The 20,109-nt window shown below is 34.8% G+C and overlaps 4 protein-coding genes across 5 annotated transcripts; 1 reads left to right on the forward strand and 3 right to left on the reverse strand.

Moving 5' to 3' along the window:
* Positions 1–3,479: 3,479 nt before the first annotated feature.
* Positions 3,480–11,259, reverse strand: LOC143449618 (BTB/POZ domain-containing protein KCTD3-like). 2 transcript variants are annotated; one of them, XM_076951005.1, is made up of 15 exons: positions 11,139–11,259; positions 10,940–10,993; positions 10,732–10,777; positions 10,471–10,603; positions 9,093–9,248; positions 7,833–7,954; positions 7,469–7,631; positions 7,162–7,380; positions 6,930–7,046; positions 6,571–6,744; positions 6,377–6,505; positions 6,096–6,219; positions 4,917–5,107; positions 4,578–4,818; positions 3,480–4,454 (listed from the first exon to the last, which is right to left on the reverse strand). In XM_076951005.1, exons 1-15 carry the CDS (start codon positions 11,198–11,200, stop codon positions 4,160–4,162), a joined length of 2,226 nt encoding a protein of 741 aa, XP_076807120.1. In that variant the 5' UTR covers positions 11,201–11,259; the 3' UTR covers positions 3,480–4,159. The 2 variants fall into 2 exon arrangements, with proteins under 2 accessions (XP_076807120.1, XP_076806350.1); XM_076950235.1 differs by having other exon boundaries at positions 7,833–7,957.
* Positions 8,006–8,626, forward strand: LOC143444198 (uncharacterized). Its single transcript, XM_076943352.1, has 3 exons — positions 8,006–8,010; positions 8,130–8,260; positions 8,417–8,626. Exons 1-3 carry the CDS (start codon positions 8,006–8,008, stop codon positions 8,611–8,613), a joined length of 333 nt encoding a protein of 110 aa, XP_076799467.1. The 3' UTR covers positions 8,614–8,626.
* Positions 11,258–13,274, reverse strand: LOC143451047 (double-stranded RNA-binding protein Staufen homolog 2-like). The gene has a single exon (XM_076951930.1). The coding sequence runs from the start codon at positions 13,258–13,260 to the stop codon at positions 11,827–11,829; it is 1,434 nt and encodes a 477-aa protein (XP_076808045.1). The 5' UTR covers positions 13,261–13,274; the 3' UTR covers positions 11,258–11,826.
* Positions 13,275–13,307: 33 nt separating this feature from the next.
* Positions 13,308–20,109, reverse strand: LOC143451927 (vacuolar fusion protein CCZ1 homolog). The gene is made up of 2 exons (XM_076953089.1): positions 17,271–20,109; positions 13,308–16,850 (listed from the first exon to the last, which is right to left on the reverse strand). The coding sequence occupies exon 2, from the start codon at positions 15,019–15,021 to the stop codon at positions 13,681–13,683; it is 1,341 nt and encodes a 446-aa protein (XP_076809204.1). The 5' UTR covers positions 15,022–16,850; positions 17,271–20,109; the 3' UTR covers positions 13,308–13,680.

Here is a 20,109-nt window from a genome sequence, read left to right on the forward strand (position 1 = left end):
CAAAAGCGCCTCGCATAAATGATTCTGCATTCGACGTTATTTCACGTTATGAGATGTAAAGGCTCAATCTTATAACCTGCAAAATATAGATGTAAACAGCTAATTTAGGCTTCCTAATACGAATTTATCTCAATAAAATAACCGTTGATCTTGTACAAAAAATAATAGTAATAATTACAACTTGCTTTCACTGTTCTGATGACAACAACGTCACGTTCTAATATCAAAGAAACGGACTATTACGAACATGGGCATGGAAACATATTTAGCACGTATCTTATCTGGTATTTTCTTTAGTGAGCTCTAATACTGTTTCCGCCAAAAGTGTGACTTACATGTACCTCCGTTAATCACTTCGTCCGCATGTCTTTTACTATAGCTGGATCAAGACTGAATATCGTCAACTCAAGTAGAGTGATAAGAGCTCTGACGTTTGTTATCTGTTCGATAAACAAAGAATTTTGAAATAGAATTTCGAATGTCGTGTTGAGCCCAGCTGCAGTGTCACTATGAATCTTATGTTTTCGATTGTTTTAGATTTTCCAGCCAACGTACTACGAAAAAATTTACATAAACTGTTCATATAGCAAATTCTCGATTCGATTTTTATCATTTCGTGTTTTTTAGTTTATGACGTTCTGTATAATTAAAAAACTAACTGGTTTAACTTGTGTACAATGGAACGTAATTGCACGCAAGTTAAAAGGTCGAAATTAGAAATGAATACGACTACGGTAGGACAGCACAGAAATAAAAAGCGCATCTATATCAGAATCCAGCATATCCGGAGCAGGTTGACGGAAAGCTAAGCATGGCAAGAAACCACAAATTCAGCTGGGTTGATGATAACGCTGCAAAGTGTAGTAGCAAAGAGTAACTTCAACGGAAATAGACAGCAAATGATACTAAAGTAAAGCATTCACTATAAACCACAAGTACCATTACCCTCACAGGTTTATCATTGAAGTAACAAACTCCTGCCATTAAGTACTCACTTTATCAGAGGTTGCTGTGAAAAGGAATGTACTCCCGGTGGCGTAAAATTAACAAAACGTCTATTGAAACCGGCAACGGTTATGCCGGTTTACATGCATGTGTTGACAGCCACGATGCTTTTTGAGCGAATAGTAATCCATTTTTATTGCTGCTTCAAGCCTCTGAAGACTAAAGCTAAATCTTTCAACACGTGGTTAGTTGTAATCTCATTTTACACATGTTGTTAATTCTGACTTTCGAATAATACAAACCTTTGTTAAGCACGACTTTGATCACTTCTGAAAGTTATTGTTCTGAGTAATTTCGTACGTAACTCATGAACAAAAGCTTAAGAAAGATAACTTGCAAATTGGTTGTACCTAAAATTCTAAACTTGTGAAAATCAATCCGATAATTGTAGTCTGTACAAGCAATGCATAAAACTACCAGCCTGACCAAGAGATTTGTTGCAGTATAGCTGTAATAAACTGCCGCCTTCGTGCTATTTATGAAATAATGTTTAAAACCTATACATTTTGAAAAAAGTGAAATCCCTATAAATCATGTAACTTCTTCTGTAAAGACGGTATTGTTTTGATATCAAAAATATGTCTTTTGGAGTGAATACAAAGCAAAGAAAATCATCACAACTGCTCGCACATCATGAATCAAATATATTTGAAGATAAAACGCATTGAATATTCATGAATAATCTCTCGTTTACATTGCGACTGCTTAGGCGACAAATTTCAACCTTTCTTTTTAAATTAAAAAGTGTTTTACGTTAAAAGTTGTACAAACCTTATCAATATATTTGCTAATATAAGATTACAGAAGACATTACATTTACATTACATTTTTACAACATTACATTTTTGTCCAAAAAGATTAAGTAATTTTATATAAAGTCAAATGCATGGACATCATCCCAAAGGTAACAAAGAGAAAATAATTAAAGTTAAACTGAAACATGTATGAGACTTAGATCAAAACTAAAAATATCTCTTCTGCATATTTTAAGCTAAAAGTGTCTTGGTTACTTATCTGAATTATTATTACTTCTTTGATAAGGTCGTGATCTTAATTACGTTCGTTCATTTTTCATTTTTGGTTACTCAGGCCAATATCCAGCCAAATCATGGGCCTACGATCCGACTCATCCCAACCTTGCTTATCGACATAAATGAAAAAAGTTTTCAGTTACACACCAATTTATAATAAACAAAACATTATAAAGTTTTTGCCTGTTTTCAATCTGTTTCGAGTGTTTCAGAGAAAGACTCGCAACCTCTGAGAAGTAAAGTTGTTGTGGATTCTAGGAGTTTAAACTTTAGTCTTTTTCACTCCTTGTACCGAATCAACCGTATTTATAAAATGATATTTGCTGTATATTTAACCCTCTCAGGAAAGTTAAGGGGGTTTTATCACGTTTTACAGATGGCCACGAATACTAAAATCATGAAAAAGATAAATTGACATCATGAAAAGTCTTCTAGAATTACAAAATTTAACACTACACGTTGGCAGTTACTGCTTCATACAAAATCGAACCTACAGCTACAACCTTTGCTTTAGTACAGTACATGTACTACCAGGGCCAGGGAACTATTGAAGTGGTGATCTTATGGTAATATAACAAGCTGCAGTCGATTACTCCATTCATTAGCAAATCTTCAACCAGGTTTTACCACTGGTTAAACGTGAACATGTAAAATGTCCCGACAGAAAAAATAATTAAACTAGCCTTAACAGAAGAACAATCAACATTGCAATGTATGGAATTTACCAAATCAAAAAATTAGAAAACATTAAAACGAAATTAAACCAACGGGAACAAATAACTACATGTTTGAACACACTAAATTGACTAACACATAAAAAACTTGGTTTTTTCTTTTCGTGATTTTAATTTGGTAAACTCCATTTTGTTAATATCCTTTCCAACAAATTTTCCGTTTGCTTAATTTGATTTTGGTACTTTCTGGTTGGCTGGTAAACTTCACTTTTAGATGTTTTAATTTTGGTGGTTTTTGTAATAGAATTTTATAGTGACCATGGTTAGACTATCGGATGGGGAACACGGGTGTCGACCAATGTCCGATGTCATGTCCATGTGGACGTTGACAAAGAATGTTTTTCGGACAATGAATACATTTCAAAGGTTGAACCAAAAATACATGTTTCTTGTGGAAAGAACAACGTGTAATGAACAAAAAACGTTTAGTACGCTACGACAGTTTCCCATTAGTGGTTATTTCATGGTGTAAACGTCAAGCAGCCGATTCAAAAGGGGTTGATTAAAAAGTAAGGGAAGTATGTAAGAAGTTATACTATGTTACAGTTTAACACCTAAGTTAGGTTAAAATGGAACTAAGAACACACCTTCGAACGTATGTTTCTGGTGAAATAGTGACACGCTTTTCGATAAAAGAAATATTTCCGCTATTTTGCACGAAACATGTGTCATAATTCCTACATTGATGATTACTAAAAAAGGCAAAATATCAGCCTAAGAAAAGAGGTTTTATTGCACAAAATTTTCGAGAAATCCACAAGTTTGGAAAGTGAGCAGAAAAACACTGCATTTACATTATATCGTGTCTGCAGTACAGTTGATCACTCAGTGATGAAGTGTCAATAGCAAAAACAGAAAACAGTTAAAGGCAAGACTTTACATAACAACGAAGCTAACAGGTAGGTGTAAGCCAAAGCGTCAAGCAAAACTAGATTTCTTAAAAATATAGCAGAAATACTTTAGTGCATGACACATGACGTCATCATTGACGTTTTTACTGTGAGTCACACCGAAGACAAAACAACATTTCGTACGCCAGCGGATCGGTCGCAGCTACGCAAAACAATTATATCAACCGCAGGCACTACCAATAATTTAATCTAATGCGCTGCACCACTACAGTGACGAAACAGAAAATGGTTTCACGTGTGGTTCACGATATACGATACAGCGCATGGTTTACAAAGGTTTCATATAAAAAACACAGTAAAGTACGTGCTTAAACCAACGATTATACCTTCAAATGACATGATTGATAACAAAGTACTGCTGAAGGTGGCGAACATGTCTGTGTCACAAGCTGTTCAGACTGCATGTGCAATTGAATGGGTGTATACTTAACATAATACTCTCTACTTTATATGCCATATAAAAATCGTTCATTAAAGGTCAAACTCTGGTACTTGTTGAGGAAGGTTCAGGCACTGGTGATGAACTCTGCTGCAAACCCGACGAGGTCCCTGGTTGTGCTGAATTGCCACTGCTTGGGTGGCGTCGGTTTCTAGGTTGTGCAGCGCAAACATCGCTGTAGATTGAACCCGAAGTTTCGCTGAGACCACGTCTGTGTTGACTTACTCTGGTCGACGGTGTACCAGTAATATCTAACGTGTGAGAACGAGATAAATTTGTGCAGCGCCCTGAGCTACTGCATCCTTCATCCCACCGTTGCTGAAAATTTAAACCCCTACAACAAAATAGGGCAAACAAGTTGTCATAGTTGGATTAAAACGCCAGTTAGATGCCTCAACTAGTATCCATTAAAGAAGAGACTATAACACCATCAAAAAATACCATATCAAACACTTACGTATTTTCGGATTTTGCACTGCATCCAGCAGTGATTTCAGGTTGCCTCCTGCAATAAGACGGGGAGCATTCAACTGAGCTGGCCAAGCTTTGGTTTGAACTTCTTAAAAGTCGCTTAAGCAGATCCGATATATCACTTGACTCTTGGTTGATGCCCAATGTTAAATTGCTTTGAGAAGACACGAGCAAATCACACTGGCCTAACAAACTAAGTAGTTCCTTTTGTGTCGGGCCACCTAAACCTGAGGCAAAACCCAACACAATTTTTTAATCAAATTGATCAGTGCTTAAGCACTAAGCAAACCGTAGTATGAAATATCGAATCCGAAACGGTGCTTACCTTTATTTGGGTCTTTGGATGGGTTAGAAAGATCCAATGCTGTCGTCATGTCCCATATTTGAATGGTACCATTAGCGTGGCCGGTGAACAAATATCGCCGTGGGCGTGAACCCATTCGCGACGAACCTTCACATTCATGTAGGCAGAAGCAAGATATTGGGGAACCGTCAACCGATCGAACTTCAGTGACTCTGAAAAAATATAAAACTTTGAAACTTCACATTAAAGAAATAAATGCTTACATGAGTTTAACATGTATGGAAGTATTAACGCGCAATACAGAGAAACAAATAACGCTTGTCCGATGCTAACATCAACAGGCATAATGGCATATGCATGGTGAGCGTACAGATATAAATAAGAAAAGAAGGAATCAAGTAACTGAATTAAATATATACCTGTTTGGAATTGACAAGTGCCACGTTAAAAGCGCCAATATTAATTTCATTAAAAGAATAATATCAACACCGAATAAAATTTAAAATGTTGGAATAAAATAAAACCAAAACTGTATTTAATAAAGTACAGAAAAGATACGTAAGTTACTGCCTTGTTAATTCCTATATAGTTCCAGCCAGTGTTGTAACGATTCGAGTCACATTTTCTCATGACTTGACTTGGCTCGAGTCAGACTTCAAAATGAAACAGTAACGTTATGACAGTAGTGAGTAGTGATGGCAAAAATAGAGCTTTAGGCAACAAAATGAAATATTATTTTATAGAATTGCACTTCTCTGAAAAAATTTCAACCAGACTAATTTGGAAACATGGAGACAGTCATGAAGTTATCACGATTTAACGCAATGCATAGTGTGTGACATCAGGAAAATTTTAAAGTTAAACGCATTGACTTGAATTGACTCGAGTGACAAAAAATGACTTGGTTACAAGACTGGTTTCAACTATTCAAGCCATTTTGAACTTATTCCAGGATAATATTATTCTGTTTTTAATGTAACAGCAAGTCCCTTATCCAAGTCATCTATTCTATACAATGCACTAGTGACTTCAATGTATTATGGAGATATCAGGCCAGTAATGAGGGCATAAAAATTGCTTTTGTCCAAAAAGTGGAATGAGTGGTTAGTTGATATATCAACAAAGGAACTGTATGTAGCCTGGTACCATTGATAGCTTGAATAGCAAAGTAAATAACTGTAGGCAAAATTTACCACAAACCTGTTTCCAGTCGATGATATTCGAACAAAAAGTTGATCGCAAAGTGGGAATAATTTTTGTATAAAAAATTGAACTTCTTCTCGTTCTCCATGAGGTCCGATGTCATTGCCAACAGAGTTGTGTCCTGAAACAACAACAACCTTCTTTCTAACAACTCAACCATCTTAAAACAAACAATGACCGCACATTTTAGCTCGCTTTTTAAATCAAAGGTTTTCTTCACTTTAATTCCATACCAAATAAGACTTTAAGGAAAGTTTTATCAACTACCACAGTCATACCAGCATCATGTAGTGGATCCAAAGCAAGGACTTTGAATGAGGCAAGAGGCGTTGAACCAGGTTGAGTAGATATCATTCCTCGAAACCTCGTCACTGTCCAAGTTCTAACGTGATTGTTGTCCGAGCACACTTCAAATAAGAACCACATGAAAACTGATGATGGTAACATGAACTTGACAATAATAGACCAATACCTGAAACTAGATGCTTTTCAGACAGCATAAGTTTGCAGACTGGGTTTCTGTGGACAGTAAAGGTTTGGAATAATTGAAATCCCTGCCCAACTAACTCAGGGTGTTGAACAATCACGCAGACAGCTCCAGTTGCTGTTCCATATGCAACTTCAATCCAGTTACCAACAGCAATACCTGAGAAAAAAATTTGCAATTTCTTTCAGGTGCATTTGAAAGTTCATACTACAACAATAACCACCAAAGTTGTAACGATGCTAAAAGTAATGCTTAAATACACTAGAAAACCAGACAAATGTTGAAGAAGGTTTTGTAGATTCAGAACATTTAATAAAGTATATATATATAAAGTTCAATTTAACTGTTTTTTGGAGTGAGGTAGACACTCAGTGCTGTAATTGCAGCATTCGAATGGTCTCTGTATAGTTCGGTAATGAGCAAATCGTTGTCCTTTAAGCGGAGAGGAAATTTCTGCATGTCTAAAAGCAAGCATGCTTAAAGAGGATAAAATCACAAGAAAAGGCTATGGTCAAACTTAAATCACTTAAAAACCTTTTTTAAAACAACTTCACTAATCCTTTATGGTGCACATACCAATGTAGTAAATAGCCCCATTCACTCCACCTAGAAGCAGAAAAGAGCCAGCCGTGTCATAACTTGTTAGTGTTACTACATCCTGGGCCTGCCAGTGTTGTGATACCGCATTCCAAACACCAACACGCCCTCCTGCTCGACTCGCGCTTCTACCAGTCGAAACTAGTTGGCTACCGATGAAAAAAAGGGCATCGATTCGAGCAGCCATGTCGAAGGTTCCTGCAATTCATTGATATGCAACCAATGTTTAATAAACAGTCAGTTGCATATATAATCTAAGAAAGTTACTTGTGGTCTAATTTCTAACCGATTTCTGCAAATGTAACATCATCCTGAAAACTCCACAATCTTATAGTTGACGAAAAAGCAGCAGCAACCATCCTGGTCTTTGAGTCTGGAGCCATTCCCTGGACCTTTGCATTTATTGCAACTCTTCTCACACGATCAGGGAGATATGGACTTACAAATACCTGTATGATAGGTCAACACCATTACACATTTCCAAGGCATACTGAACTTCCGATTTAAGACTGACTTTAATACCCAGTTTTAACTGGTTTGCTGATAATTAATTTAGTTAAGTTTCATAGCTGTATTTAAATGATCAATATATTGCTATTGATGATTAATATGTAATAGTAAAGTATAAAACTAACCAGCTTGAAAATTACCTGCTGCCAGCCACAGCTTTCTTTAACTTTGTAACAAAGGACACAATGTGAATATGCCACAGCTATCCAACTATTATGCCCGGTGATGAGGAGCACTTTGTGGGGGTCACCCAAGGACTTACCTTCTGAATAAAATATACCAAATTCAAAAAATTAATTCAAAAGTCATCATTATGTAGTAGTTATTCTCAAGCTGGGGTTTGCGAAAGCAGAGTTTTCTTTAAGCTGTGCAAATACACTTGCATTACATCATTTCAAGTGCAAAGTAAACAGACAAGTTTCTTGTTGTCAAACAAGTCAAACTTTTCTGTATGATGTCACAATCTCCGTTCAACATGTCAGATATACTGTTAAATTTGCACAGCATATTTTAAAGGGAAGACTGCACGGTAGCCTTTTAATTTCAAGTTTACCAGCACATCCTACAGGTATATTTCTTGTGCTGAGAATAATTTTCATGATTTAATCTCCCCAACATTTTGTAAGTGGTTGTTTTGTGCTAATTGTCATAGCACAGTTTTTTTAGTTTTGTCCTAATTTGATAAGCAGCTTGTAGATCTGATTTTGCTTACATTTAAAAACAGCATTTGGTCCACAAATTCTTCAAAGGTGGCTCCAAAAGAGGCCCGCCAACACAAAAAGGTTGAAAACCACTGACATAAGACACCTTATTTCCTTAATACAGTGGAAACTTGTTACCTCAAAGATGAAGGGAGTAGGGACCCAGGATAGGTTTACTTTTGAGTTATTGGAAGTACGACTTATCCAAATTTTAACTTAATGGTGAGAAACCCTAAAAGGTCGGGCATGGTACTGATATTTCGTTAAAAATGTATTGCACTAAATAAAATATAAAATAAATACAATACCGACAGCTGTCGGCAGTTTGTTGTATCATGGTGAGTGATTTTTACAACCAATTTTAAGATAACAGAGCAGTGTTTGTACCCTAAGTCCAGCACTTCTGTTCACAAAATTTCAAGTTAAAGATGTTTTAAGAGTCAAATTCATGGAAGTTGAATTCAACAACAACGTCTTTCAAATCTCTAAGATTTTTTATGCTTGCTATGGAAGATCACTTGATAATTGAAAGGAAATAGTCTACAAGCATCTTATAAAGCACTTTACTAAGGCTAGTTAAGGTACTTTGAGTTATCCAAATTTTGAGTTAACTAAAGTTAGTCAACAAGCTTCCATTGTCTTTCATTTCTATGCAACTCTAACAGTGCCTTCAAACATTATTATTACAAGAATAACAACCTGCTGGAGCAAGTGATAACTGTTCACTAAACGTTTCATTTTGTGAATTATCATCTAATGAAGGTCGAGGCAGCGAGGGTGACGGGAGCATTCCATGAAACAGAACATCTCCACATGATGAGCGTTCCAATTCTTCGCATACAGTAAGACGACTGACTAAAAATAACAAAAACAACAATATTGGCGATTTCTGTTTCTGTTTGCTGCTAACCATAAAAACGCTTAAAAGTCACAAATCAAAATTCTATAAACATATGTGGCCTTAATAAAATAGCACCATGAAGTTTGTTTTAATGTCTAATGTATTACATGGCATAAAACTGACAAAAATGACGAAGTCACCATTGTTGAATGTTAAACATCTAACGAGCTAGTTGCCATTGCTAATCACATAAAGCAGATGTAACGAGTGAAAATCATAGCTAGTAATTCTGTAGAAAATTAGCAACTTGCAGTTAGCTACAGAGTAAAGTTAAACGACTTCTTAAAAAATATGGATTTTCAAACTCCTTAGCATTTTTTCACAAAGGGATAAAAATAGACTTATAACATAAATAACAGTAAAAAGCATGACAAGAAAAAAATCATTTATATGTAATATTTTGAAAATGACCACAGATAACATAAATCTAACATTAAAACCTAACTTCCCTACTCAAAGGTTTTCTATTACAATTTTTTATTTGGCTATTCTCCACATTCATGTGCATTTGAAATAACTAATGGTTTGGTATTAATAAATAACTAACTAGTCAAAAAATTTTTTTCGTAACTCTCTCTTAAGTGTTTTGAATCAAAAGTCATGTTGTATATATTTTATAAAAATATGTTTTTGGTACTTTCGCCCTTTTTAGATATAATGGTCACATAATATAATTATTCACCCTAAAACCTCCACATCTAAAAGGTTTTCATCTGACTCTTTAACATAATTAGTATTTTAGAAATGAACTACAATCAGTCCACTTCTAAAAATGGCTCTCGGGAGTTATGCAATCAGTTTGCATCTCTTAATGCACACTAATTTTATCTGTAGACGAGTATTGCAAAAACAAAGAACGAATATTGCATGCTGCTCTAAAGTGGCTTAAAGATTTTAATTAACATATTGGCCGATAATATATTTGGTTCCAGTTACCAGCTGATAATAGCACACAACCTGGCTTGAAGATATCGTGTGACAATAATAAGATACCAAAATTTCACAAAGACCGTCTGTCCATACTAGAAATGTGTTTGAATAAAATATTTAGAAAAAAAAATCATGATAATAATCATAAGTAACACAATAAAAATAATTTTAACAAAATATATCATGCTCTCAACAATACATACATTTTACTTTCATCATTAAAAAGCAAAAGATAACTACGCTAACCTAAAGGATGAATTCCATAAAACTCTGCTTCTCGTTTTAAAGCTTTCACATCAATTTCATAATTGTCTACTTCCTTTGTTCTCAAAAAATTTAAAATGCATCGAAACAATTTTGGATCACGATCAATGAAGATCTTCATATAAATAAAAATACATGGTTGACATTTTTACATATAAACAATAAACTGCACACAACCATTATACAAATATTTACTGAGTTAAGTTCCAGGCAATAGAAATAATAAGAAATAAGAAGACATACATAGCCTTTTTCATCTTGAAACGATGATATTCGATCACTGAGCAAACTGCAAAATATTTAAAAAAATTCTAGTTAGCACCAAACTAGTTGTAGCTTTAAAAATAACAAAGCAGTATTTTGGAAAAGCTGATATGAACTCCTTATATATACGCAAATTTGGTATATAGAGTTGAGTAAAACTATTTGTTTCGAACAGATTCTCACTTACCTGCTGAAGAAAGAATCTGTAACCCAAGTCAAAGTTTCCTTGGAAGTAGAAAATCTATATAAATAAAATAAACCATATATATATTTATATAGCATACATGTCTTTCTCTTAGCACTAACTGACTATGTTAAACCAAAAAGTTTCTGGATTTCAGCAAATATTTTATTAACTTAATTTTTTTATTATGCATCACACACACCTTTTCCCGCCAACATTCAGGTTAATTAATGGGCCAACAGAATGAATCCTAGAACTATCCATTTCTTCATTATACCAGAAGTTTCAGAAGATAATTTTAAATCTTGTTTCACATCAAAATTCTGAAACAAATAACATCAGCTAACCTTTTAAAGCAAGCCAAATCTTGGATGTTTAAAGTCAAATACTGCCATCAAACATTGATCGACAAGCATTGTAAACAAACTATTTTTATTATACGGCAGATTGGTGTAACACAAAGTTGGGAAACATTTATTTCATTAAAAAAAATAACTCATCAAAATTAATCTAAAACTCAATACAATTGGCCTCTGAGCAATCTTACACTGTACAACATATGCAGTCTGCACGTTCAGTTTCATAATTAAAAAAGCTGGTAGGAGTACAAGTGCGTATCCTGATATAGTTGATTATATTAAATCAGATTTTTATTGCCATTAAAATAAATTTACAATTAGTTCATAATAATAATACTTTATCAAGGCATTTGAGAACCTGCTAACAAAAAATCATTTTAGCAGCAAAAATACGAAATCGCTTTGTAAAATCTATAAATTATGGTATAAGCCTATAAACAAAATACTGGTTCATGGATATAACAACCTGCAGTAGCAACCTAATAATGACACATGCATTGTGAAACCTCTTAACTATAATTTTATTGCGCTTTATACAATATCTAAGAATTTTACTTGGTGTCTGGATACTCCAGTGTCAGAATTTGTTTGGTTTTTGCTAGTTTTCTTTAGGCTAGTTTTGGCAGGAATTGCATTTAAATTCGGTACTGACTTGGGACGAGATTGCACTGGAACTTTGTAACCCATGAGTTGTAACATTTCCTCAGCTGCATTGCGCTTAGCTTCTTTTTTACTGATCCCTTGACTAAATGATGTTTTTTCTTCCAACTTGCATACAACGATGAAGTTGGTGACATGCTTCCCTGTTTTTTTCTCTTCAACAGAATACACTGGTGGTGAAATTTTCATCGCATGAGTCATTTGCATAAGGCGGCTCACAGGATGCAAAGCCACATTGTTTGGGACAGTATTATCTAAAATAGTTTGCTTTTTTGATCTGTTTGCAGATGTAGTTTTCTTAATGATAGGTGGTAAGTCTCTCATTTGCTCCAACACTGCACTTGCTGCTCCTTGCTTGGCTGATTTCTTACTCAAACCCGATGATTGAGCTTTGAAATTTGGCTTGTTAATATCCAACTGTTCATTCTCAAAATGACCTACTGTCACTTCAACAGTAAATTTTCTTAAATGTGGTGGACCAGCCTCTTCAACTGTGTTAAATACAACGGACAAACTCCTTGGCAGTGCTTCTTCATATAACAAGCAGATCGGTGATTTTTCTGCAGTATTTTGTTGTTGACTATCGTGATTATCAGGTGTGTCTTCGGTTGTAACTTTATTAGAAGCATCCTTTGCATCACTTTTTAAATAATTAAGAGCATTTTTAGCTGCATCATGTCTTGCTGTTTGTTCATTGCGCCCTTGGCCATAAAAAATCTTATCAGCCACATTTACACAAACACTATATTGCATGTCATAATATTGTCGGTATCGATGGTGTTTGGATTTACGACAAAATCCATCTGAAAAATCACACACTAAATTAACAGAATGGTTTTCGGAATTTTGCTGTTCATGCAAAACATTCTTGGCATCATCTTTTGAACCAAGCAACTGTTGTTGTTGCATATTATACGGAAGCGCATTTGGATTACGCATTTTCCACAATAAAGTGTAAGTGACCTGCAAACCTCTGATCATTGCCAGACCATTTAGCTCAACAGTTGGAGTCATGGCACGTGGGTTAGTTGAAGATTTTTTCTTGGGGGGAGGAAATGTCAAAGTCGTATTATCAATTGCCTTTTGTGCAACATTCTGCCGAGCTTGCTTTGCCGTATCTCCAGTTGCCAACCAGCTATCTCCATCAATTGTCAATGAAAATGTGTAAATTTTTGATGGAAGCTTTCCTTCTTCTTTTTCCAGTTTGTATTCGGCTTTTAACTTGTGATGACGAGTCAGCTCATTTATAATCCATGTAGGTGACTTCAAACTAGCAGGTGACTGCGGTGTAGGATTTCCATACATGGTGAAGGAAAAATTTTTACGTCATAACGAAACCTAAGATATCATAGTCTAAAATAATTAATTCATAATGTTTAGAATATAAAGAAAGAATTTAAAGAAACGAATAATTGCACCATAATAAATAAACTTAAAACAAACATCCAAACCACAAAAGTTGTTAAAATTCAATTCTGACTTTAAGCATTAATATAATTCTATGCATATTCCATAGCATAAAAAGCTATTTAAACATACCACAAACATGACACCACAACATGTAACGAATCATACGTAATCATTTTATTGTTCATATACATTTATCTATGTATGGTAAAACTAACAGTATTACAATAGAAATACAAGATTCGCCACATGTCATTCAATTAGATTTAAAATTATACAATAAAATAGCTTGCATTTTGTACTATGTTTAATTTAGAATTAATCTGAGAAGTGCATACTGTCAAAATGAGTGGACATTCGTCTGACATCCTCATTAACAGCAATCAAATTAGCATTTTTGCTATTGATAACAACAAACAACATTTTTTTATTTGCTTTCTTCGCAGCTACCCAACTTTCATTTTGCACTTTCACAATAACTTCCTTTTCTTGGCATGCATGGTCACTAAAGCACTCATTTATATCACAAATCACATGCATAACATCAGTAGGCACAGAACTGGTACAATTACGAGAATGCTTTAAATCATATGTAGACTCTAGTGAGAGACTTTGCTGATTGAAGAAAATATGTCTAAAGTTAGATTCATAATTTTCGGCATTTATACGTGGACAAAATTGAATTTCACTCGTTAATGATGACAACAACGGTCCCACACATGCATCAAGTTCTTTGCATATGTCTATTAATGCAGTAGGTAAGTGATCAAGAAAAAAAAACGATGTTGTGCCAAAGGCTTGGTATATCAGCATATGCATCTGCTCTATCATTCCAGACTTAAGGGTTATGAAAACTCTGTCGCTTCTACTTTGAAATATACTGCTCAAAAATTTCCCATGGTGTAATTGGTACATTGGTTTATTGGGTCTTATCTTCGGTTTTCGGCTTGCAGACAGTTTGCCAAGTGAAAGTTTTTCTGTGCAAAGTGAAACAATCACTTGGGAGTCATCCTCTAATAAACTACTGGTTACCATGTGACCATTAAGCGTAATAATACAGTGCTTAATAGTGTCGAACTTGCTTTGAATAGTATTGGCGCATGACTGAAACTTCAATAGTGTGAAATTATCTAAATTACAGTACGTGAGTCCTCTAAATACATGAAGCACACTGGTTTCTGACAAATGTAAACTTGACAAAAACTCCTTGAAAAACTCAAGCAGCTTGTCTTTTAAAGCACTGACTCCACTGAAATGTACAATATAGGAAAACAGTCCATGTAAAAGACGAAACCTCTGGTATACTTCTTTTAAAACAACTCTGCAAGCTGAAGTACTTATTTGATCCTCTTTTGTAGCTTTTTTTCCATCAGAGGTAACAGTCACAGGCTTCGATAAGACCATAATCATCCAGTAATGTTCTTCTGCTTCATAAAAGATATAGTCATGTTTTTGTGTGTGCATGTATTCACATGGCACTCCTGGTGATAACGTCATGGTAAATTGAACTAATGCTTCACAAAGACCAATGTTGTTGATTTTCTTGTATAAACTCTCATTCTCTGGGTAGTAATACAAGATTTTCTTTTCCTCTTCTCCCTCCTTAGGTCCAAATGTTGAGTTGTAAACTACCATCGATGATAACTTTATTGGTTCCATTTTGCCGAATTTTGTTTCAAGTTAAAATCAAAACCTTTACATACTTATGGAAGTCACGTCTAAAATCAGATAAATATACATGTACACAGCACTTTCGCAAATGTTTTTAAACAAGAGAAGCAGTATATTTTATTAAACAAAGTGGTACGTGCAAATGTAAGGTGCATAGATATATATAGCCTATTTATATATAGCCACCGACTGACAGGGTTTAATCCTCCTTTCCAGTGAGGATTACACAACACATGACTATCAGTATTTTATTTAGACCTGGCCATATAATTTTCAGCAGACAAGGAGTGAATACCTCATTATTGGTGCTTGTCCAATTGTGCACTGTTTCTTGGAACAACTTTTATACTGATTTTGTGTTCGGGCCAAACATTTCATGAAGAAATTGTTATGAATCGATCTTAAAAATTTACAACAAAGTAGCCAACAGCAGTGACTGCACAAAAAAGCAAACCAAAAGATTATTACTATTTTTTAAAGAATAGGTTTCTAAAAACTTCTGCAAAATTTCAAGCGACATGCTACAAGAAATCTTTTGCAATGATGTAAAATGAGAGCTTGACCTAAAGCAACCCAAATTTGACACTTATGATAAACAATGCTCAGGTCATTATTCTGTAAGTCACTGCGAGGGTTTCAATAATGACCTTAACAAGAAGATTACGCCAGAACGTTATCAACTTATCATTTAATTTAAACAAGGTTCATGAAGTTTTGAGTTGTTTAGCTTGGTTGAGCTTTCAAACTTGTGAATGATCAATTTAATATCAACAACACTTCAGCGAGATGTGATTAAATTTCCTCCCACACAACGTTACTAAGCATAGCGTTTTCATATTGTTGAATAATTCGGGGAAAACGACAAACAGAATACAATGCACTACATATGCCAGCCCAATTCAGTTGACTTCCGACTTTGAATTAATACCGACAATTGATAAAAGGCATTTAATACATGTGCAAAACTTTATTTTTCTTTGTCGATCGCAAACTTTACTTGTCGTTGTTCACCTGCAATCTAAATTTGCTGTCTCTTTAGTGTCATGACATGGTTAAGGTATTAAAAGTAAATTTAAACAGGTGTTGAGTGCTTGGTTTACCATTAACTCTTTCGAATGCATTTACTATTACATGAAATGTTTTAGCATTGCTACAAAACGTGCAAGGTACAACAAGTAGTGGGAAAACAGTTTTCTTGTATAACGGTATAACGCAAAATTTTTGTCCCAAGAAAAAAATGTGAGATGGCTAACACATCGGGTAAACCTTAAAAACATACTTATACGCCAAGATTAAAAATCTTACAATTCATAAAATAAGCTACAAATTGAAAACTAAACGAAAATGCGTTCATCATGAAGTTTTCTGAATATTCGGTTCCCAACATTTGGAAGGTGAAAAATATACCCATCTTGCGCGCTCAAAGAGAGCGATTAATTGCTCGCTTCAAGTGATCGAGATGAGCATGGGTGATTGTCCACTTCAACTGTGCTTTAACTTTATAAAACACAATTATCAGAAAGCAAGTGAATAATCACACTAAACCTCGACTAGAAAGTATTTTTGCGTTGACGACAACGACACCACAACGTGTAAACAGTCAGTGCCTTTGTATGTACATAACTTAAACGTATCCACTAACAGCTAATATTTAGATGAAAATGGCAGGTGCAAATTTCAGTCCATTGAAGTAATGCTAAAAGGTATATATCTTGAAAGTTATTTCTAACTGGACTTTTGCATGTATAGAAAGCTTAGCCTTCAAAATGCAGTTTCTGAAGTTGGAACTGCCCCTTATGTGGTTGAGCCAACCAATTCTGAAAGGTAAAAACAAAATTATCATGTTCCAATAGCCTACAAATTTGCTATTTGTTGAGTTATTACCACTTTTCCTATTTTCAAATGTAAAAAGTTTCAAACAATTACTTTGCTACTTGGGTAACAAATTAACAATGCTACTTGGGTAATAAAATAGTACAGTAACGTTATGTTTTATTGGAATGTATTATGTAATAATTCCCATGAGTAGTCGTTTTCACTTCATAATTTAGCATGCATCCGTTTAGTTATTTTGGACATGCGGCATCCATGGTTGAAGGTTTTAGACAGGTATGCTTGAATCATTAAACAAACAATTTACATCTTGGGCGAGTTTGATAAGACGACTGTAGCAGCCCAGGGTACTTTTCCTACAGGAGCTATGGCTCTAGCCTGCTCTAATGTTGAGTAAGGCGTACCTGTGTGGTGTCACAGTACACACACATCAAAGCACAGTCTTTAACGTTATTTTGTGCGTTGTGATTGGATGTCAGTGTCCTACACCACTGGATATCTTCCCACCCTCTTGGGCATTCAACTTGCTTGATAGAAATGTGCCACTACGAACGCAAACTGAATGAACGCATATAAAGTACTCAGCAAGTTAGTGGTATTAGAATAATATTTACCACTCATCTATGAATAAGAATTATGAATGATTATCAAGCTAACGATTTATGAATAATTATCATATTACGGTTGCATAAGGAGAAATTTTCACATCAAACTAAGAGTAAATTGCATCAATTGGCTATCACTTGGACTTGCATTTAATAAATCAGAAAAAAATGTTTCATTTCACGCTTATATTGTGTTAGTAACGTACATAGGTGTCGACTTTTTAAAGAAAATAAATAATATGGGGATTTCCCCTTATTCCATGCAACACCTATACACCTCCGGTATGCCAAATCCAATAGAATACAGAAAAGACCCTTAGGCCTCAAAAGTAGATGCCTACTAGCCTAACCTCTTAGGTGGTCAACTGGTCATTACATTCTGTTGTTAGGATTCGTAAAAAGTTGATTATTTAAGCTAGACCATTCTCTTATATTCTTACACTCCGACTTGAATGGGAAGGAGTTATGAGGTAATAGAAAAGAAATTATTCTGTAATAATTCCTCAATACTCGATCCTGATATGGGAGGACAAAAGTCAAAAAAACCCGGTTTCAAACCAAATTTATTTCGAGCATTGTGACGTGGGGTTTGGCATAACACAGCATAAGTTTTCTACTCAAAAACCTCAGAGATCACCCTCGGGCCATAGTGGAAAGTGAGGCATCTGCACGCACAAGATTTATCAGCATGAACGCCAAACTTTTTATCTTCACTCCGATTTGTAACAAATAAACAAACAAAATCTTGTTGTTTGAACGCCAGCCATACTTTCCAGTCAGGCAAACAAAAAACAATTTGTACAAGTTCAACAGAAATACAGGGTTTTTAATCAGAAAACTTGTGTTGAGTCATGTGACATTTTTATGTCACAATGCCCATAATAAATCTGGCACTCGATATTGGCTAAGCTATTCCAGATTGTAAAGTTTACTAAGTGCGCAAGGAATTAAATTAATATGTATAATAAATGTATAAAAGCTATTGTTTCATATTGTTGCGCGGGGGATTTCTCATCGAAAAACATCAAGCTTTCTAATCTGGTAGCTATTGTAGTTCACTATATAGTTAAATGGAAGCTTATATCAAAAGACCAATTTAAACTAAGTTCAGTTTATTAGGGCTACAGGATAAATAAAATAACTTTTCCGTTACAGCAACAACTAGGAGAATGAAACAAAGAGATGAATGTTAGCAATTCGTCAGAACAAAGGGTCGAGTATCCAGTGAATAAAAATCACTCTATCTTCCTGATTCAAATTTCAAACAAGTTATACTCAACGTACATCAACAAAATTTATACCATCACATGCAGAATTTCATCCTGCATAACATAATTTTAAACTGCATCATTTAGCCAAAACCTTTTCAAGTAATTGTAACTTTTTTGCAGCGTACTACTCAGATTGTCCTTGAATGGTGCCAGTCAGTGACATTTCAAAAACGTTGTTGTCAATTGTCAGTGTACGAAAACAAAATTTTTCAGTTTCACCAGTACTCGTGCTGAATTTTCCATTTTCTGATTGGTGGGTTTTTTAAACATAGACATCAGCTTAGAGTATTAATTTTTTTGACAATTTTTTTATTAGTAAATTCAGTCTTAATCTGCAAAACGTTTCTTCAAACATCACCATATGTCAGGTAGACTTAAAAAATTGTTTTTTTCATGCAGGGGTTGAAGACTTGGTTTACAATGTGTAGCAAAAACGAAAACGATCGGTATGACGGGAAGTTGCGGGATAATTTAAATAAGCCAAACAAAATAATCGCATCTAGGTTAAGTTCGGTTGGAAATAACTAAAAACCAACATTACGTGCAAGTTGACAATACCAGCATGCTTTCTCTGCCTGTTTCCGTATCGACAACTAAGATTTATTCTAAATCGAAAAGATCGTCGTCACGATAAGAGCATATCGTATCAATTATTTTTCAATGCAAAAATAAATAAGAGCAGGGAGGTAAGTGTGCTGGCTAAATATTTTATTTTAATATATATATATAGGCCTAGAAAGTTAATTTGCTATCGATAACAATGCATTTCTGTGTTTTTTCATACACTGGCTCCGTGACAAAATTTAGACTCAAACAAAGAAAAGTATTCAAAAAAGAAAATTACAGAAAAGATAGCTCTTCGAAAATTTAAAGTAACATAGAGGAGTTAGTGCACAAGTGTGCGAAAAAGGGGCTCTTTAACCTATTTCTTTCGTGTGCATCGGACAACGATTTCTTTCCATACGGGCCATAGGCCTAGCCTACAATTTTCTCTGGTAAAATAGGCCTAGCTTAGCGACAGCCCACTTCAATGTTTAAAAATGTGCTGGTACAGACACAGTAATAAAGGCTATATCATTATTTGAATCTAATGTAGAGGTACACAACCACAGGATGCATTTGTATACTAGACCCCATTATTCACTACATGCTTACATGACGTTGAACAATAACCTGTCAGTTGCATGCCATAAGCAAAAGGCTCCACTCCCTCAAACCTGCTAGCAAGCGTCTACCGTGCCTTCTCAGACCTAAACCTAAACAAATGAACAAAATAAATTGTATTGAAATTGCCATCAAAAAAGTAGGGGAATCCCAATAAGATGGCGTCAACTTTGAGTCATACAAAGAGTACCGTACAGTACCCC

This window comes from Clavelina lepadiformis, chromosome 1, assembly GCF_947623445.1.
Source record: "Clavelina lepadiformis chromosome 1, kaClaLepa1.1, whole genome shotgun sequence".
In the NCBI taxonomy this organism is placed as follows: domain Eukaryota; kingdom Metazoa; phylum Chordata; class Ascidiacea; order Aplousobranchia; family Clavelinidae; genus Clavelina; species Clavelina lepadiformis.

What these genes read in the sequence shown, in the direction of transcription:
- LOC143444198 (XM_076943352.1), top strand. An exon ending in TTTACCAGCACATCCTACAG is followed by an intron (nt 8,261 to 8,416) that starts GTATATTTCTTG and finishes ATTTAAAAACAG; the next exon opens with CATTTGGTCCACAAATTCTT.
- LOC143449618 (XM_076950235.1), bottom strand. Translation starts at nt 11,200, where the DNA reads ATGGATAGTTCTAGGATTCATTCTGTTGGCCCATTAATTAACCTGAAT. An exon ending in TGTTACATTTGCAGAAATCG is followed by an intron (nt 7,381 to 7,468) that starts GTTAGAAATTAG and finishes AATGAATTGCAG; the next exon opens with GAACCTTCGACATGGCTGCT. An exon ending in CTACCTCACTCCAAAAAACA is followed by an intron (nt 6,745 to 6,929) that starts GTTAAATTGAAC and finishes TTTTTTTCTCAG; the next exon opens with GTATTGCTGTTGGTAACTGG.
- LOC143451047 (XM_076951930.1), bottom strand. Translation starts at nt 13,260, where the DNA reads ATGTATGGAAATCCTACACCGCAGTCACCTGCTAGTTTGAAGTCACCT.
- LOC143451927 (XM_076953089.1), bottom strand. Translation starts at nt 15,021, where the DNA reads ATGGAACCAATAAAGTTATCATCGATGGTAGTTTACAACTCAACATTT.